Here is a 20,830-nt window from a genome sequence, read left to right as displayed (position 1 = left end):
ATTAAAAATTTGATGCTTATGTTAGAAATATTTTAAAGTACTTTAAAGTATTTAAGAGAAAAAGCAGAATATATGTCTTATTGTTAAAGAATAACTTTCATTTTAAAACACAAAAATGAAATAAAACTTGGAAAAATACATCAAAATAATGTCTCTATATTGTGGGATTATGGATTTTTTCCTCTTTCCTTATCTATATTTTCCACAATAAGCATTATCATTTTGGTAATACAAACACACTTTTCTCCAGGTAATTTTAAATCATGGGGAGAAAGGAAGGACATTTTTTGAGGGCATTTTTCTTGGAGGTCTGAGCAGAGTAAATGATATAAGAAAAGAATAAACATTTAAAAAATGGGGATTTTTTTGTTTTTTTTTTTTTTGAGACGGAGTTTCATTCTGTTGCGCAGGCTGGAGTACAGTGGTACAATCTTGGCTCACTGCAACCTCCACCTCTCAGGCTCAACTGATTCTCCTGCCTCAGCCTCCCAAGTAGCTGGGATGACAGGCGCCCACCAGCACGCTCGGCTAATTTTTGTATTTTTAGTAAAGACAGGGTTCTGCCTGGTTTGGCCAGGCTGGCCTAGAACTCCTGACCTCAGATGATACACCCACCTCGGCCGCCCAAAGTGCTGGGCTCACAGGCGTGAGCCACCGTGCCCAAGCAACATTTAATTTTTTTTTTGTATTTTTAGTAGAGATAGGGTTTCCCAATGCTGGTCAGTCTGGTCTGGAACTCCTGACCTCAGGTGATCCACACGTCTGGGCCTAGGCCTCGGCCTCCCAAAGTGCCAGGATTAAAGGTGTGAGTAACCACGCCCAGCCTTGGGGATATATTTAAAATATATACAATGTAGTTTTTGTCTTTTTACAAATGGTACACTAACGAATACAATGTGTTTTTAAGCATCCTTACAAACTAACAACAGGTAGTAGTTTGAGAACAGAAACAAAGTTACATATAATTTTATCAGAAAAGGATTGTTTTCTATTAATATATGGTTTAGAGGTTTGAAAACCTGGAATATGAGGTGTTTCTAAATTTAAATAAACAGTTTCTCCCCATGAAACTTACCTCCAGAACTCATTACAAAGTTTATACCTTTTACTGTAGGCACATATCAAATTATACCCTAATTAGGTCTTTATGGTCTACAATATGTTCTAAACTAAAAATGCTCCATTACTTTTCTAAAATGACTGGACTTTGTAGCTTACCCATTGTCATTTGTTAAATAAACAGTAAGTTCAAAATAATTACCATGGGATGAGGATCCAAGCCATCTAGCATTCGTCTGACATTGTTCACAATTTCCCTGGCATCATAGTTGGGTAGTTTACAAGCCCATCCAGTACCAATGCCCTCAGCACCATTTATTAAAACCATGGGAATTATGGGAATATACCACTCAGGCTCTACACGTTGATTATCATCATAAAGGAACTTAAGCAGGTTGTCATCCACGGCAGGAAAAAGTAGCCTTGCTAAAGAGCTAATGAAAAAGAAAGAAGCAAATGAAAAAACGTCATGGCTTTGCGAAAGAAACTTTATACATAATTTAAAACTTCACACTGCAAAAATAAATCTTTTAAAGAGAATGCATTTTTAATAATGTTGCTTACGTTTGCTTAACAATAAAATCTGCCTAACTGTATTATCAAATGCATCTTTCTCTCAGTTACAAGCCCAGAATAAAATAGCCCTATTTTACTTAGGTACTTAACTTACCTGACTTCTTTAATATTGATAACTTTTTAAGAATTTCCTATTACTTGGAATAAAGCATATAACCCATCTTCAGCCTAAAGAGTAAAGTTGGTGAGAAAAACATCCTGCATTCATTAGGACTGATTTCACCAATCAATTCATAAAAATTAAGGTCAATTGACTTCATTCTATTTGTGGTCAAATAATTTGGAACATTCACCTTCTAAGTAGAATAACCAGACAATCACATCTCTCCACAGCTATAATTCCATCACACATTTAGTCAATTGGTTCCAAATCAAATCAAACTTTATACCATTGTATCAGTAAATATTTACCTTAACATTGTGAAAATATAACGAGGGCTTGCAGCATCTTTGCCACCATGAAGCCGAGTTCCAAACTGACCAATAGGCTGAAGCAAGTTAATGTTGTTACTTCCCACAAAGTTCTGAGCCAAATTCACAATAGTCATCATCAATGCTTGCTATACAACAGAAGGCGGCAGAACATAACATTAATGTTCTAAATTTTCTATAATTATTCCCCAACTTGTATTAAAATCCAAGTGAAGAATAAAAGCTTTAGAATCTCACTAATCTGTATATTCTGTTCTTAATTCTTTTACATTTTTGAAGACTTTACTAAAGGAAAAATACTACGTGTAATTATCATTCTTCAAGACAATAATTACAGTTCTCAACGGATTCCAATCTTAATGCTTACTTCTCCGTGATGATAAGCCGACATCTCAGCAACAGATCCAGCCAACTGGGCAACTTTTACTTCACGTTTATCATTCCTCTTGAAACAGGTAAATAAAACTTTCCGCTGGCCAGGTTTAAAGCCTATTTTTAAAAGAGCTCTTTTAAAATGTTACTTCAAGATATAGTTGTAACAATTCAGGGAAATAAAGCAAAGATACAATTTGCTTTTCAAGAATACCAGTAAAATTGTTACTTGAGATTCTGTACCAAAGTGAGTACATACTAACACATTTGTTTTGTTTTTTTTTCCCAGAAAGCTATCTGCAGGCATACACTAAGATGTTTTTATGCCATCTCCATATATTCCAAAAGTGAACAGCTAACTGAAAGACAACATTCTGGCCTTAAAGAATCACCCAGTGGCACCAAACTCTTTTAACAGTAGTTTCCAAACACTCATACAACCAAAATGCCATTTGTAGCTAAGTAAACTGCCAGCATGCCATCAAGGATCCTGAAATCTATTCTAAATATCCCACTCAGGAAAACCCTTATAAAAAGAGGTTTACTGTGGGAGTGAAGAATAAAGGCTTTAGAATCTCACTAATCTGTATATTCTTCTCAACTTGGTCATTTACCATGTGACTAAGCAAATAACTAGTAAGCCTGTGTCCTTATCCAAGTAATAGAAATAATTACTTTCCTAATATAGTTATCATAAGGATTGCATGAAACAATGTAGGCAAATCACTCTGCTTTCTTATCATTCTTCTTGCTCTAGGCCAAGCTTGTCCAACCCATGGCCCATGGGCTGCATGTGGCCCAACACAAATTTATCAATTTTCTTAAAACATCATGAGTTTGTTTGTTTGTTTGCGATTATTTTTGTTTTCGTTTTTGTTTTAAGCTCATCAGCTATCGTTAGGGTTAGTGTATTTTACATGTGGCCCAAGACAATTCTTCCTCTTCCAATGTGGTCCAGGGAAGCCAAAAGGTTAGACACCCCTGCTCTAGGCCAATGAGCACAGTAACAATCTTTTCAGTATATGCCATCGTTGTAATCATACTGGACCCAGAGTATGATAAAACATGAGCATAAAATATGGTAACTTCCTTAAGAATTTTATAATCTAATTCTAGAGGCAAAATGAACAAACATAAAATAAGAGGTACATAATAACTGGCATAGAAGTTAAGGTATCTAAGACCAATTTGGAGTAGAATTGCTAGGGAAGGCTTCATAGAAGAAAGGCAATTTGTGGCTAGAACTTGAGGGATAGGTAGAATCAATCATCTATTACCAGAAAAGCCAAGCAATACAAAGATGAACAAACAGTAAAGGTTATGAGAAAAAAAAAAGTTCTAGATAGAAGATCAAAATCTGCTTCAACTAATGAGAAATAGTTTCTAAATTTTTTTCAAGTTAGAAATAGTTCCTAAATTTTTTTCAAGTTAGGTTAAAGCACTAGGCTTTGGGTAATGTGGAATAAAAGTTTTTTAAAATTTAATCTCTGATAAATATTCTAGAAATGATCAAAATTCCATTTTACTTTGTATTTTAGAAAATTTGCAGACAACTTGGGCAAAAGCTGTAAGACTTTTAAAGTTAATTTTCCTGAAAAACTCAGAAAGGGTTTAAAAGTTTCAAATTAAGGAATATTAAAGATTTCAGCACTATGAAAACATGTAACAAAAGCAAAATCAAAAAGGCCTTAAATTCCTCTGAACAAGTTCTTCATATACAAGATTTCAAGTAAGAATTTTAATATGTATCATAAGGATGGCTTAAAGTACATAAAATTAAACTATAGTAAATAAAATACAAAAATGAGGTTTTTAAATAAACATTACTCACCATCAACAAGAGATGGTATAGATCTTTCATTGTCTGAGTTTGAGAAGAGAATCAATTCCTTGTTGATGAAATCATTATAAGTCAAATGCTTTGTTGCAGTACCATATAAAAATTGCTAAGAGAAAAGTTATATAGCAATATTATCATTATTATGGCATGAATTCTAGTTTCTCTCTCCTTCTTCCCCCAGGTCACCGCTCTTTAAGACTAACCTCTGGTAAGCCATGTAGCCTACGCTGTCTCCGGTCTTCCATAAAATTTGTTAACCATTCTTTTCTGTCATCAATCTTCTTCTTACTGAACGCCTGAAAGATTCCAGGTAATGATTTTGCACATTAAAAATAAAATAAATTTCATTACAAAATTAAAACGTATAAGTGGCCAATAACTAATTCTTAATTTCTGGAAAATTAGGTTATTTTACAATATTTTTATCAAAAACACATTTGAACTCAGGTCTTTCAATTAAAGAAGTTTATACTAGCACAGCATCATCTGGGGAAAAAACTAAAATTAACTAGCTTGAGCATTCAAAAGAGACTTTTCATAGGGAACCAGGACTGGGAGAAAAGGAACAGAAGGTAGGGGGATGGCTAACAAAAACTTTTAAAGAATTAACTTAATTACCAAGGTAATGGCAGCATCATCTTCAGGACCAGCGTATCTAAACAAGATGCGATGCCTTTCCATATCAGCAAAATATTCCTTTGCTTCTTTAGCTGTACTAGTACCCAATCCTGCACAATTTTAAAAATAAAAGTGAGTCATGAATATCAATGTCTGTTCAAAACCATCAAGTGAAAAGCTGGTGGAAAAGTTGTAACAGATGGATCACGCTGGCAACACCTATACCAACTGCAATCTTAATAAGCAACTAAAGACAAAGTACACATTAAATACTTCCTGATGAAAGTACACAGCGCTACCTATGAAATGTTTTTGCCAAACAACTGTAACCCAAATCTGATCACGCCTCTGATTTAACCATCAGTTAACAGAAAATAAGGGCACAGGAAAATACTATATATTAAATGTAACTAGAGGAATATAATTAACAAAATCCAGAATGTGGAAAATTACACAGAACAAACAACCCAATTTCTTTAACAAATAAATTACAAGGAAAAAATATAAAAAGAGAAATGCTGTATTAATAAACTTATCAACCAAATGCAATGTGTGGACCTTATATGGATCCTAACTTTGGAAAAAAAACAAACTCAGGCCAAGCACGGTGCCTCATGCCTGTAATCCCAGCACTTTGGGAGGCTGAAGTGGGTGATCACTTGAGGCCAGGACTTCTAGACCACCCTGGCCGACATGGCAAAACCCCGCCCCTAGTAAAAATAGCCAGGCATGGTGGCACAAGCCTGTAATTCCAGCTACTTGGGTGGCTGAAGTATGAGAATCACTTGAACCCATGAGGGAGAGGTTGCAGTAAGCCAAGATCCCACCACTGCACTCCAGCCTGGGCAACAGAGCAAGACTCCATCTCAAAAAAATAAAATAAAAATAAAAAACTCTAAAAATAAACATTTTAATACAATCCAGGGAAATTTTAACACTGTCTGGGTATTTAACATTATCCAAAAAAAAGGGAGCCAGGCATGGTGGCTCACACCTGTAATCCCAGCAGCCTGTAATCCCAGCAGTTTGGGAGGCCAAGGTGGGTGGATGGCTTGAAATCAGGAGTTCAAGATCAGCCTGGGCAACAAACCAAACCCCAACTCTACAAAAATACAAAAATTAGCTGGGTGTAGTGGCACACGCCTGTAGTCCCAGCTACTTGGGGGGCTGAGGCAAGAGGATCACTTGAGCCCGGAAGGTCAAGGTGGCAGTGAGCTGTGTTCATGCTACTGCACTCCAGCCTGGGTGACAAAGCGAGACCCTGTCTCAACAATAGGATATTAAAGAAGGTTATGATAATGATATTATGGGTTACTTAAAAAAATTCTTTTAAAAATACATACTAGTTATAGGTGAAATACTAGACTATAATGTCTGGAAGTTTTTTCAAACTAATGGAGTGGCAATAAAGGAAGTTTACAGGAAACAAGACTGGCCATTGGAATGGTGATCCCATTCAATGGAATCTATTACACTATTCTATTTGCATAAATTTTTCTGTAACAATATTTTAAAATCAGTGATAGCTATTTTCGAAGTCTAAAATAGAGTCAAACTTTCAAGATGTCTTTTAGATTGCTTTCATAAGAATACATTTATATCAGTATTTAAAATCTAAGTATTTTAAAATACAAACCTTTATAGTACTTGATTTTCCAGGCTTTCTGGTTTTCTATATGTTTTTTCCACTCATCAAATTCAGGAATACTGTAGAAGGAAAGTTCCTGCTTATTTTTGCTTGCCTTGAATTAATTAAAAAAAAAATTAGTTTTTCTGCTACCCTTTAAGACAACAATATAAAAATATATTAATGCAAAGAGTACCTTTACAATAGGAGTAATGAACTCTTCAAGAAAACCATGCTTCAAAAGTGATGGCCAATTGTGATGGATGAAATTAATAAGCAGGCCTTTTATGTGAGAACCATCTTGATCCTAAATAAATGTTAGTAAAGTAAAAAATCCTGTAATACTTTTATAAAATGATTACTTATATAAAAAAATTTTAAAACCTGTGAATGCAAAAAAACAAAATTCTGAATTTTAGAAATGCATTTTACAAAAGCTATTAAGATGATCACACTAAATTTTTTAATAGGCAAATAAAGAATATAGTAGTAATAGACTGAATCTGTCATTATAAAAATATATTATATCCGTTCTATAGTTTCCCCAGATTTCACTAAAAGAATGATTTAAGGATGGAAAAAACAAAAATAAAACATGGCTACAATGCCACCTTAACGGGCAATGGTAGGGAAATCCAGGTAATACAGATATTCATAAGTCTTCCCTAAATAAAAAATTGGAAAATTTCTGCTTAAAATTACATATTAATAGTTTTTTCAGTTGCAGATTTTCTCTACAAATACTTTAGAGTGTGTAAGAGAAAATAGTTGAATGCATCTGAAATCCTTCCTTTTCAATTTTCTAGTTCTTGATTACTGTCATTTTACTATTTAAGTCTTCCTGGTATTTGTGCATTCAAACCATGCCATCATGTATAAATATTAACCATTATTATTGATCTTTCTTACTTGTTAATTCCATAATTTTGTTCCTACTTGTAGGTAGGCTGCCATACTACCACACTGTATTATATTCTCCTCATACATATTGCATTTTAAAATATTTTTAACTAACCCATAAGACCGTTACCCCAAAAATTAGATAATGTAAAATGTGCTTCATACAAATGTTTCCACTAAATGATGAGGTTTTTTAATTTTTCCCCTGATGTATAATCACTTTCAGTTATACTATCTTGGGGCAAGTCTCATAAAACAAGTATTAAAGTAGAATCTGAAGAAGACATGAATTTGAAATATATGGTAACTTTAAAACCAACCTGATCAGTCATAATCATAATCTTTCCATAGCGTAAGGTTTTCAGAGATTCTGCATCATCGTAACTTTTCTTATATTGTAGACCAACTATTTTAATAATATTATTTATTTCAGCATTTTCCATGATCTGTTCAAAACGGAAAAGCATTGAAAGTAGTTCGAAGTGTTGAAATATACAATGAGTCAGAAATTACATTTAAAAATTCCACAAGTTTAGTAAAGTATTAGAAATGTCATATGTATGTGTGCATGTGTGTATACATACATACATATATATATATATATATATATACCTGTTTATGAGAAGCTTCCCGTACGTTAAGAATTTTGCCCCTGAGTGGAAAAACTCCGTATCTGTCTCGTCCAATCACACCTAATCCAGACACAGCCAGTGATTTGGCAGAGTCTCCCTCTGTTAATATCAGTGTACACTCCAGGGAATGTTTGCCACCTGAGAGAAATTTAAAATTATACATAGTAAAATTTTCTCATACTTTCACTGATGAGAAAAATGAAGTCAGAAAATCAACATCAGAATGCTGACAGTGAAAGATTATAAAAGTTATCTTACATTATTGCTCAGTATAGATATTAAGTATATTTTATTGAATTCCTATCCCCTGAAAATTAGTAATATATTGTGTATGTGATAATTTCAACGAAGTAAAATTACACTCTGAATGGAAAATCATAGTCTAACTATATGTGGAAAATAAAAAATTTCTGTAACTAGATAAATTAAAAGTGAAACTTAAATCAAAATCTTATTTAAAAATTCAATCTTACCAGCATCATTAGCGTCATCCAGTTTGGGAATACCTTTGATTTTACTGTATTTTACTGATGAACACTTCTTATTCAGCTGAGTCTGAGCCTTAAATTTCACCCAGTTCAGGATACTTTCTACAATGCCACAATTAGAGGCCTAAAAATAAAAGAATAATGGTATACAAACAAGCTGAAAATTCATACATTTAGCTAAAATGTATAGGGCCTAATGCAAGACCTGGAATCTGTGCAATTTTAAGGTATTTTAGGGCAAAACAATAATGGTGATAAGCATCATGATACATGCTAATCAATTTTTACTCAGCTACAGTAAAACTAAAGCTAAAATATAAATATATTAAAAAGGATAACTTTTACATATGAGAAACACTCTATTATAATAAACTCCATAAGGAATATACATTGCTCTTGTTACAAATTAATTTTATTAAAATTAAGACATTGGAAACAGATCCACACATGAACCTACTAGCTGGCAAATTCTAGACGTTGATATTTCTGATATCCTTCAATACAAAATGTAAGCCTTTACTTCACTATGACAAAAAGTATTAACTTAAAAGGAACATTAGGATAACCTTGGTAACTTATGAATAGACTATATTCTTTAAATAGCTTGGTAATAAAGATTTCAACATTACATATTGTTTGTACTCTGCAGTGAATCAATCTGTGGCAAGATGTTAACCGAGACACAAAAAGGAAAAGAAAGTTAAGCATCTCCAACTCTAAGTACTAAAAGTTTTTTATCATCCTGGGTGATTTGATGTTAGGTGTATAAAATAGTTTTTTGGAATGTTTAAGACATAAACAAAAGAGGTGAACTGTGTTGCGAAATTTAAACTTAGTGCACCTAAAATGAAAAAGTATAAAATTTAAAATCAAATCACTTCATCAAGGAAACAACTGTTATGAGGACAGAAATTTGGGAAAGCATTAATATAGGGTAATTTGTACTCAGAATTCATTAAGATTAGATCCAAAAGTACTATTTCTACAGGCCTTAAGTTAGAACCTAAAAACAACTTTTGTTTTTGTTTCTGATAATCTACTTTTTGGAATTTGAGAAATACGTTAATTCTAGGGCAATTATACAGCATTTCCCCGCCAAAATTCCAAAGAGGAGAGGCTGTGATTGATTCATCTTCATTTGTTTATTTGTGCTCTCACCTTATTTTAGAGAAGTGAAGATAGCCTAAAAAAATTATGTGCAAAGCAAAGCAACTTTAAAACATGTAGAAAATAGTACATTTTGTTATGCATATGTTACCACAATTTTTAAACATATGTAAAGATAAAATCAGTAGATCAAGTTGAAATGAGAGTAGAAAAGATGAAAGAAGAGTTGCATAAGGATCGGTACATTTGTTAGAGGAAATCTGACCTTTACAATGGTCAATGCAAAGCTAAAAATGCAATTAGTTACACAATTTCCTACTTTAGTTCTTGGCAAAACAATTGTTTTAGGAAACATTAAAGTCTACCCTTTAAAGTTATCAAATTAAGCATATTAGTTTGCAGTGCAAGCATGCTTATACCCACAATTAATATGACGAAGGAAACTAATCACAAATAAAGTAAATCAAGAAAACTACCTAATCAACTCTTAATAACAACAATAAAAAATAATACAAGTTTTATACAAGTTTTACTCACTGCTTTAAAAAATTTTTCTGACAGCTGGCATTTAGACCCAAAACTTTTGGGCTGCAGAGTCATGTTTTCCTTAGTCTGAGAATCAAAAGTTGGATTTTCAATAAGGCAATTAATAAAAACCCATATATGGTTTTTTACCTGTTGAAAACATACCAAAAAAAGTCAACATCAGAGCTGATATTTAGTAATTCAGCATATATATAATGCATATACATGCATCATATACAATATATAATGCATCCCTTACTTGAAATGGTTTCACTGATACACCAGCTTTGTTCTTTTTCTTAACCACTTCAATCAGTTTACCAACAACTTGATCTACCACATAATCCACGTGCCGTCCACCCTAAAGAAAGAAAACATATAAAATCCGAAATCCTGTATTGTTAAAGTAGTAAAATACTTTATCTGTATTATAAACCCTATTTTCTAAAGAGTAACAGGAGTCTCAGAATGAGAGTTGGGATTTTTAAAAAATAAGGTATTTTAGCTAAGGAGCCAATAAACCAACTGCTATGGTGTTTTGTTTTGTTTTGTTTCTCACTTCAATTCTATCACCAATTCTGGGGTGCTTTCAACACCAACAACCAATTTGCTGATTCTCCAGACACCAAATGGATGTTCAACGATGTAATTCAGTCTTGATACCAACTACCTGGAGTTAGCACAAGTATTTAGGGTTGGTTAAGGGCTCAGTCCCACAGGACTCCCCACACTTCAAATGCCAGTCACAAGTCCTAGGCCTCCTGTACTTCTAACGAACCTATGACCCACTCCTCAGGAATGATAATTTGCTGGAACAGGTCACAGAACTCAAGAACACACTTTACTTCATTTACCAGTTTTTTATATAGGATCCAGCAAAAACAGCCAAATGGAAGAGATGCATAGGGCATGGTACAGCGGAAAGGGTACACAAAGCTCCATGCCTTACCCAGACATGCCACCCTCTTTGCACCTCAATGTATTCACCAAACTAGGAGTTCTGTGAACTCCATTGTTCAGGAGTTTTTATAGAGCTTTATCACATAGCCATAATTGATTCTTAACTCAGTTACCAGCCCCCTCTCCTCTCCCCAGAGGTTGGGGAAGGTGGGGCTAAAAGTTACAGAAAAAGGAATTCGTTACTCCAAATTTCATAAAATATAAATATGTTCAACTACAAACACTAATCATATAAACTTACTTCTCAATGAATGTTTAAATAACTTTTAATACAACAATTTCATAGAAAACAGGTTTTCATTTTCATAAGTCAATTCTTATTTAACAAAAACAGATTTGGGTTTTTTGGGGTTGCTGATATTGTTATTTATTTTGTAGTTTTTAATGAAGCACTGTTCCACCACTGACTTGGAAACAAATATTTTGCTTACTTACTTTTGTAGTCGCAATACTATTTACAAAGCTGATCTGCTGGAATCCTTTTTCACTCAATGTGAGACAAACATCCCATCTTTCATTTGCAAGCTCATGAATAACTTTCAGGGCCACCCCAGTTTCATCCAATTTGTCTTTCACATAAAGATCTACATAACTGCGAAATCCATTTACCTATTAATTTAAAAAACAAAAACAATTAAAAATCTTATACTGGCAGCTCAAATAGGTGAATGACCTTAAGTACGTATACTTTCATTTCATCTCATTTACAACAGTTCTAAATGTACAGATCCAAACCTTAGTGGCATTTCCCAGATCTATTCCTTAACTCTTGACCTTTAAAAAAGAAATTCATTTCTATGTGTACTTGACAAAAAAAGAATGTGAAGGGACAGGTAAATTGTTATAAAATATTTCAGAAATTTATATTTTTAAAATGATATGGTAGACTTCTAGTTTCAGTTCAGACAGGTAATGAACTAGCAGGAAAAAAAGCTTCCATCCTTACAAGAAAACGGGTAATCAGACAACAAATGAAAGGGTTTTTCGTGAACCCACTGAAGAACTGAGATCACAGGAGAGCTGGCCATCCTGAAGCCTAGAGACACAAGTGTCTGTAGGAGACCACAAAACCTAAGCTTTAGCTTACCTGGGGCAGATATAGTAGGAACATTAAACTAGAAATTTTGACTAATTACTACTGAAAGAGTGTATGCTAGTTTGAATGCATAAAGCTTCTAGGGGCTATAGTCATAAGTTCATTTATTCACACTCTCGCAAGTTTTCCCTCCAGAAAACCCACCAAATTCTCACAGAGAAGACCAGTGAGAATCTAGAGAAGGTTTCCCCTCTGCATTTCCATGGTGCCAGCTGGGAGAGAGAAACAGTAGTCACTGGGAAATCCACCTAGATCTATCTCCCTTACCCCAAAAAAAATGCTTATTCTGCGGGGCAGGGAACCTCAAGGACATAGGCTGAGAACACTGGTCACTGGTGGAAACCTGCTGCAGCTGGAGAAAGAGAATAGAAGGCAGAAAAAAAGTCTTTACCTATGGAGGAGAGGCATAAACTTATAAAGGTCAAACCCCTGAGATACAGGTTCACCATGCACTTCAAAGGCTGGGATGTAATCAGACATTAGAGAACATCTCCCCCAAAATCTACCATCATGCTACCAACAACAGTGGGTTTCAGCTGAAAGAGCTGCGAGAGTCAGATCACCTCTGAGGGACAGCTCAAAAAGAAGGCCCTAAGCCAAGGGGAAAGACAAAAACAAGAAAGAATTTGGAAGTCTCTGGTACTCACATCAGCAACAAACTTCAACACTAATAACTACAGCAAAAATAAACTTCAAACACAGGCCATCTCCTGGGTAAATATACCCTAAGTCCTACACTAATGCTTATTTACCTCAATATCTACTGCCCTACAAAACGTATCTGGTTTTCCACAACTTACAGGGCGTGTCAAAAGGCAAGAAAAAAAACAATCTGAAAAGATAGAGCAATCATTCAGAAACAGAATAAGCACCTCACAGATGTTGTAACATGTATCAGATAAAATATTTTAAATAACAATTAATTAGCATGTTAAAGTATCTAATGGAAAATGTAGACAACATGCAACTTCAGCAAAGACATGGAAACTGTAAGGAGACGGGTGGATCACGAGGTCGGGAGATTGAGACCATCCTGGCTAACATGGTGAAACCCCGTCTCTACTAAAAAATACAAAAATTAGCTGGGTGTAGTGGCACACGCCTGTAGTCCCAGCTACTCATGAACCCGGGAGGCGGAGCTTGCAGTGAGCTGAGATTCGGCCACTGCACTCCAGCCTGGGCGACAGAGCGAGACTCCGTCTCAAAAAAAAAAGAAATTATCAAATGGAAATGCTAAAAATAAAAAACATAGAAAGCATGAGGAATGCCTTTGACAGGCTCTTCAGGAAACTTGATGCAGAGATTGCAAAAAAGTAAACTTGAAGAGGGGAATAAAAATTAAACTAATACAAAAAGAGGAAGTAGAGTGAATAAAATAGAGCATTCAAGAACTGGAGACAATATCAAATAATGTAACATATATATAACCAAGGAGGAAAGGAAAGAAGACAGAAGCATTATTTGAAGAAAGAATGGGCTAATGTATCAATAATCACTTTAAATGTGAATCATCTAAACATACCAGTAAAAGAGATTACCAGATGAATTTTAAAAAAGGAAGACCCAACAATATTCTCTGTATAAAATAACATAGTATTAAAACTATTTTACAGGAGACTTACAGGCAATTTCTTTCCATTAAACATGACCTTGACCCCTTTACATGAACCAGCCAAATCATATGCCCTTCTGGTCATGAGGGCCACAATATCCTTGTCAAGTTTTTCCATCTTAAATTTGGACAGATCTGGTTGGAATGTTATGCATGTGTAATCTTCACCATCAAAATGTTTAATTTTGGCTTCAGAAGTCTTCATCATATTATTCATCCATGTCTTTAAAAGAAAAAAAAATATTTCTATAATGCTTCCATATTTCATAATATATAAAGACTTCGCTCATTAAATTCATTCATCAAACTATATCAATTTTCCAACCTCACAACAAACCAAACAAATCCTTGATAACATTACAAACAAAAAAAAAAAATAGTAAATACAGTCAGCCCTTGGGTAGGTTCTACATTTGTAGATTTGACCAATGGCAGCTTAAAAATATTTGGGAAAAAATAATAAAAAATACAAATTTTTAAAATACAGCATAACTGTTTACATGGCATTTATATTGTATTACGTATTATAAGTAATCTAGAGTTGACTTAAAGTACATGGGAGGATGTGTATAGGTTATACGCAAATACTACCCTATTTTATATAAGGGACTTGATCCTCCTCTGATTTTGGTATAGAAAGGGCATCCCTGGCCGGGCGCGGTGGCTCAAGCCTCTAATCCCAGCACTTTGGGAGGCCGAGACGGGCGGATCACGAGGTCAGGAGATCGAGACCATCCTGGTGAACACGGTGAAACCCCGTCTCTACTAAAAAATACAAAAAACTAGCCGGGCGACGTGGCGGGCGCCTGTAGTCCCAGCTACTCGGGAGGCTGAGGCAGGAGAATGGCGGGAACCTGGGAGGCGGAGCTTGCAGTGAGCTGAGATCTGGCCACTGCACTCCAGCCCGGGCAGCAGAGCGAGACTCCGCCTCAAAAAAAAAAAACAAACAAAACAAAGAAAGGGCATCCCAGAACTAATCCTCCTGAGGGACAACTGTATTACTATCATAATTCTCTCATGTTAAAAATAAACTAAACTGTACAAATTTATAAACTGTCCACAAAATCTCTTTCAAATTCTTCAACATGACCATATAGACTTTTAGAAAAATAAACATGCATGATGCTTTTCCTGACAAAATTATTTTAGCTTTCTTCAACAATGGGGTTGTTGGAAAGCAATAAAAAAAACTTAAAATAAAAATTATTTTAGCTTATATAAAATTTTGAATCATTTTCATAGACCTGCAAGAATAAAATAAAACTTTGAAATACAAATTTGATGATTCATTGAGGAATTTTTCAAATACACTAAGCGGTTGCATGTACATGAGTCTGTGAGGTTTAGGACATTTTCACTAATACTTAACTAAAATAAAGTCTGTTAAATAAAGCACTTTGTTTTAAAGGAATGATAGAGGAATAGGCTTATATTAAATCTCCCAGGCATTCTGATGTTTCTTTACTCTAATGAGTTGACTTGGATAATGCTTTGAAAACAGAAAATGAAGTTATATAGGCATTACTGCAATTTATCTAAGGTTCTACTATCTCAGCAAAACAACAAAACATTATTTTAAAAAAAGAAATAGATGTGTTTCTAGCATACCTGCTTAAAACTGTGTTTGTATTCTTTGCAAGCTGTTTCTACTGTAAACTTTGTACTGAAAATATTACAAAGTTTTGCACCATAACCATTACGACCACCTGTAAGAAAAATTAAATGTAAAAGGTTTAGTAAAAATGATTTTAAAGGAATTTTGTTAATTTACTACCGTAGGGCAAGGCTGTTGCAAAACTGTTCCACTAACTGCATTATCAATCATCAACTGAATATTCCAGAGCATAATTAGATTTTTTTCATTTAAAGAAAGATACAATTAAGATTTAGCATATATACTAGTGTAATTAAAATGGGTATTTTGTACATTTACCACAGTCTTTACAATTTCAAAAACATTAAGCTTTGTATCTTTCATGACCCAGTAAATCTCTGTATGAAATCTGAACTTTCTATCAAACTTGCTTCTCTATTACAAAATTTTAATCTATATCATTTCCCAGAGCCTTGGTTTAAAAACCAAAACAAAACAAAACAAAACAAAAAACCTATCAACTTATTTGGGCAACATAAATAAGTATGAAAACATATGGTTTTGGTCAAAGCACTTTCAACTCTTTTTACAGAGTCTAGATTTTCGATCCTGACCTTCTTAATGAAAACAGTTTAAAAGTAACTTAATACCAAAAGACACAGTACTTATGTAATAAAAAATGTATATACATTGACATCATACTAGTCCTATCCAAAATCAAAACTCAAGCTGTCAGCCAAGTTAAACTTCTAGCAGTTCTAACAACATAGTCAATGTACTATCAGACTTAAGGTTTTAAAATGTCACTGTTAAACTATTCTCAAGACAATATTTATACATGATAGTTTATAGATATTAATTCTGAAAATGATTTTCTCATACCAAAACTGCACAATTTCCTCAGTAAGTTATATATTTTATATCAAGAAAACAATATTTTTCAATCAAAATTCCATTCAGACTTTACCTGTAACTTTTTTCTCATCATCATCATAGTTACTGGATGTTAAAAGCTGTCCAAAAATTAAAGCAGGAACATAAACTTTCTCTACCTTGTGTTCTACTACTGGAATGCCTTTCCCATTATTCCAAATGCTTATAATATTAGATTCACTGTATAAAAAAAAAAGAAAAAGAAAAGCAGAATTTAGAGCTTAAAATTGTAAAGATAAATTAATTCATTAAAAAGTAATCTGGAATAAACCTTAAAGATTATAAGATACTAGTCACTATCAATTGAAAGGCACTGATTCATCTCTCAAGAAAATACTCGCTGAGGACAAACATTTCTTTCCCTGAGTCATAACTAATAGAGAAGGATTATGAAGGAAATAAAGGCAAGAATGGAAAATTATAGACCTTAAATATCTCAGGATGACAAAAAAGGCAACATACTCATGAGAAAACCTTAAAAAAAGGTTTCATCATGTTTAGCACATGGTACTGTAATTAAAATAGGCATTTTGTAAGTTAATTATCTTCATCACAATTTCAAAAAAAAAAATCAATATTTGGCATCCTCGACATAGCAAAGTCCATATGAGTATGAAACTGGAACTTGCTATTAAACTCACCTCTCTTATAAAATTTCAATCTATATCATTTCTCAGATCTGGTATTTATTTCTGTAATCTCTAAACAATTATTCAGAATTTTATAACTTTGCTCCATTGATAATCTTCAATAAAAATTAAGAATAAGAATACTGCATTTAATAGTTTACAAATAAAGTTTCAAAAATACTTACGCTCAAAAAAAAATTGAAAATCTATATATCCAATACTTATCAGTTGGCAAGAGGTTAAATAAATGACACATCAACATAATAAAATACTTGCAAGCAGTTTAAAAACATTAAGTGGATCTATGTAAGTTAATAACGAAAGCTGTCTACATGTTGAATAAAGAGAAAGATATAAAATAGTATATATACTATGATTCCATTTGTTAAAAGAAGAAATGTCTACATATATAATTTAGCATGAGTATACAATGTTGTTAAAGCTATAGTTTTAAAGTTGCAATTCTAAATAAAGAATACTTAAGCTAGAGGAATATTTTGAACTCTGGTTAATATGCTTTCCACATTTTTTTTGTTTTTGTTTGAGACAGAGTCTCGCTCTGTCACCCAGGCTGGAGTGCAGTGGCACGATCTCAGCTCACTGCAACCTCTGCCTCCTGGGATCCAGCAATTCTCCTGTCTCAGTCTCCCAAGTAGCTGGTATTACAGGAGTGCACCACCACGACCAGCTAATTTTTGTATTTTTAGTAGAAACGGGGTTTCACTATGTTGGCCAGGCTGGTCTCAAACTCCTGACCTCATGATCCACCCACCTTGGCCTCCCAAAGTGCTGGGATTACAGGCGTGAGCCACCGCGCCCAGATTCCACATTGGTTTTTAGTCAGATAGACATCCACAAATAAATTGTTTCAATACTATTATGTCATATTATTTAATAAGTGTTAAGTTCCCTTGTAAGAAGTTGCTCTAACTTCTCTAACTTCTAGAAGAACTGTCCAAATTCTGTATGGCATACCTTGTATTTAATCTATTCTCATGGCTTTACAACCATGACATTTTCCTTAAATTTTATCCCCACATCACAGAATACTATGAAGGAAAAGAAAGAATAAGAGCTAGACTGTATTATATATCCTATATACTTTGCCCATTAGCTATTAAAATTTAACCTCTCCTCCACACAAGGAGTTTATGTGAACAAATGTACAAAGAAAAATAAATATCTGCTATACAAAAATGTTAAAAAGAATGAAACTCAAAGGATACAAAAATGGACAGCAGAGAAAACTGGATCAATTGGATAAACAGTGCAACAGCTCTTTTTCTCATTTAAATTTACCTTTAAAATGACAGTTAGAAATCTTACTGAATCAAAAACTGCACTTCTGAAATAGCATTTATTTTAATCAAAATAATACTAATTCCATAGTATATGTGGTAAATAAAAAAAAAGTGACTATGGGACAAAATTCACAAGAGACAAAATGCTATAGTTAAAACTCGGAAATACAATATACAAATCAGCAACTTCTCACAAAATGCTTGCCTAATGCCAATTTTAGAAGTATATGAAATTCAATTAAAGGTAAGATTAAGACTCAATTTTTCATCAATGATTCATAAACAACAAAAGAAATAAGAAAGGAGGGGTGAAAAAATATACTACCATCACCTTTTCGTCTTGGAATAGCTAAGGATTTTTGTTTATATTGAAATAAAACAATTTCCTACCAGAAGCAGTTAAAATGAGGTGGGAGATATGAAAAAAAATTGATACCTTATTGCCATTAAAAAACAAATAAACTTATTTATAATTTTCCCTCTTATGCCTACACAAAAATGTTTGTTGATTAAAAACAGAGTATAAAATGGAGTGATAAAGGCACTAGAAGTACCAGAATTATGTAGAATTACACTTTGTACAAAATCTGTAATGAACTGATAAGTAAAATAAACCAAAAGCCCTTATCCAGTCTACAGAGTTGTCTTACAGCTCACTTCTTCTTTTTTTTTTTTTTTTTTTTTTTGAGACAGGGTCTCGCTCTGTCACCCAGGCTGGAGTACGGTGGCACAATCATGGCTCATTGCAGCCTGACCTCCCAGGCTCGCAATCCTCCCACCTCAGCCTCCTGAGTAGCTGGGACTACAAGCACGTGCCACTATGCCCAGATAATTTTGATTTTTTTTTTTTTTTTTGGTAGAGACAGGTTTTCACCATGTTGCCCAGACTGGTCTCGGACTCCTGGGCTCAAGGGATCCGCCTGACAGCCTCCCAAAGTGCCAGGATTACAGGCGTGAGCTGCTGCAACTGGTTTAGCTCACTTCATCACTTTGTTACGATGGTATGCTATACACTATTTCTTAAATTCAATCTTATTGTATTAATGTGGCTAAAATATTTGGACTAATATGGCTAGTACCACATAAAAGAACTAAACAATTGCAACTACGTTCATCAAGAGTGTATTTAAAGAAGGTTCGTTCTTTCTTAGTTTTCAATTAGAATTGTTCAATTTTGAAAACAATTCAAAAATATCAAACATTCAGTGTCTATTATTCCTTACTCTCCTAAAACATAATAAATGAAGAGAGAGATGGTTTTTAACTGACAATTGCCTAAACAAGGAAAAGGAATGTTAATAGCCAAAATTTCCTTGAAACCATCTTAAACTTCTGTATAAGTTGTAATTTATGTCTTGTATGCCTTATATAACTTCTCAAGAACGCATTCATTATAGAAATAATCCAAATTTTTTTGAAAAAAGAATGGAGAAGAAAAATAAAGAATCCAACAGCATAGTTATATGGTAACATTTTCATATAAAATACAGTTAACTTCAAGGTATAACCAAATACAAATTATAGTTTTATTATACTACTAATCTTAACTGAAATTAGATTACTAATAGACTACACCTGAATTACTAGATTTTTATGTTTACTAGAGAAAAATCTTAACATCATGCTAAATTACTATTGAAATTACAAAGGATGAATGTAATATTTTACAAAAGGCATGCTGGTAAAAACAGGAGAAATATAACATTTATGTTTCTGATTTAACACTACTATTTTTTATACATCTTCATCCTACGCAAAATAATAATAAAAATAACTACAGTAATATAATTAGCTAAACAACTAGTTACACCAACAGTAGCTAATCTATTAAATCATGTCATAAATAATGGAAAACTCCAAACACCAATCATGAAAAGTAAATTTAAAGTATAACTGGAATCACACTAATGGCCCTTAGCCTTGAGTCCCAAAGAAAAGATAGGGTGATTACTCTAGCTGCTGAAATAGCATATATAGCATCAAAGAAAAATGGTCTCCAAGAGTCCTGATAGGGAATTTCTTTGGAAGAAAAGAGAATAAATGACACAGAAAAGAGGCAAAAAATTACAAAGTCTCAAACAACAGGGAAACAAAAAAGTACTACCCATATACATTATTTGAGGAGTAGTCATAAATTGGGGACTGTCTGAATAAAACAGCATAAAAAATTAAATTTTAAATATACTTACGGATCAATAGAAACTTTAATACAAGTCATGTTCTTATCCCTCTGTTTATTGTCAGCAGCATTAACTACAAAATTAAACATCTCAATGAGTAATATACAAAATTATATAAATAAATACATGGACACAACTTTATGTGCATCACTGCTTAATATAAACATCTACATACGGTAATAGTTAATGAAAATAAGTACCATTAACTTCTCATATAAAATCTTATTTTCCAAATAATATTCCTAAATTGTATTATCACATCAAATTACTGTTATGTTTTCCATCACAAAAAAGAGGAGGAAATGTTTTAGTATACATATTAATCAAAACAAATTAAGTCAGAGCAAAC

General features: G+C 33.4%; 1 protein-coding gene across 1 annotated transcript in view; it reads right to left on the bottom strand.

Moving 5' to 3' along the window:
• TOP2B (topoisomerase (DNA) II beta 180kDa) overlaps positions 1-20,830 on the bottom strand; it is a 66,520-nt gene that overhangs the window by 24,671 nt on the left and 21,019 nt on the right. The window contains exons 4-21 of the mRNA XM_011956240.1: positions 20,491-20,554; positions 16,406-16,551; positions 15,453-15,550; positions 13,855-14,067; positions 11,572-11,745; positions 10,436-10,537; positions 10,189-10,326; positions 8,530-8,668; positions 8,037-8,194; positions 7,745-7,870; positions 6,721-6,831; positions 6,534-6,639; positions 4,898-5,007; positions 4,483-4,575; positions 4,271-4,385; positions 2,435-2,556; positions 2,047-2,195; positions 1,262-1,493 (exon numbers count right to left, since the gene is read on the bottom strand). Of these exons, the coding sequence (XP_011811630.1) occupies positions 1,262-1,493; positions 2,047-2,195; positions 2,435-2,556; positions 4,271-4,385; positions 4,483-4,575; positions 4,898-5,007; positions 6,534-6,639; positions 6,721-6,831; positions 7,745-7,870; positions 8,037-8,194; positions 8,530-8,668; positions 10,189-10,326; positions 10,436-10,537; positions 11,572-11,745; positions 13,855-14,067; positions 15,453-15,550; positions 16,406-16,551; positions 20,491-20,554 (2,396 nt within the window). The remainder of the gene's footprint in view (positions 1-1,261; positions 1,494-2,046; positions 2,196-2,434; positions 2,557-4,270; positions 4,386-4,482; positions 4,576-4,897; positions 5,008-6,533; positions 6,640-6,720; positions 6,832-7,744; positions 7,871-8,036; positions 8,195-8,529; positions 8,669-10,188; positions 10,327-10,435; positions 10,538-11,571; positions 11,746-13,854; positions 14,068-15,452; positions 15,551-16,405; positions 16,552-20,490; positions 20,555-20,830) is intronic.

The sequence above is a fragment of the Colobus angolensis genome, unplaced genomic scaffold (assembly GCF_000951035.1).
Source record: "Colobus angolensis palliatus isolate OR3802 unplaced genomic scaffold, Cang.pa_1.0 Scaffold411, whole genome shotgun sequence".
NCBI classification, from domain to species: Eukaryota; Metazoa; Chordata; class Mammalia; order Primates; family Cercopithecidae; genus Colobus; species Colobus angolensis.
This window is presented reverse-complemented; position numbering and strand designations above follow the sequence as displayed.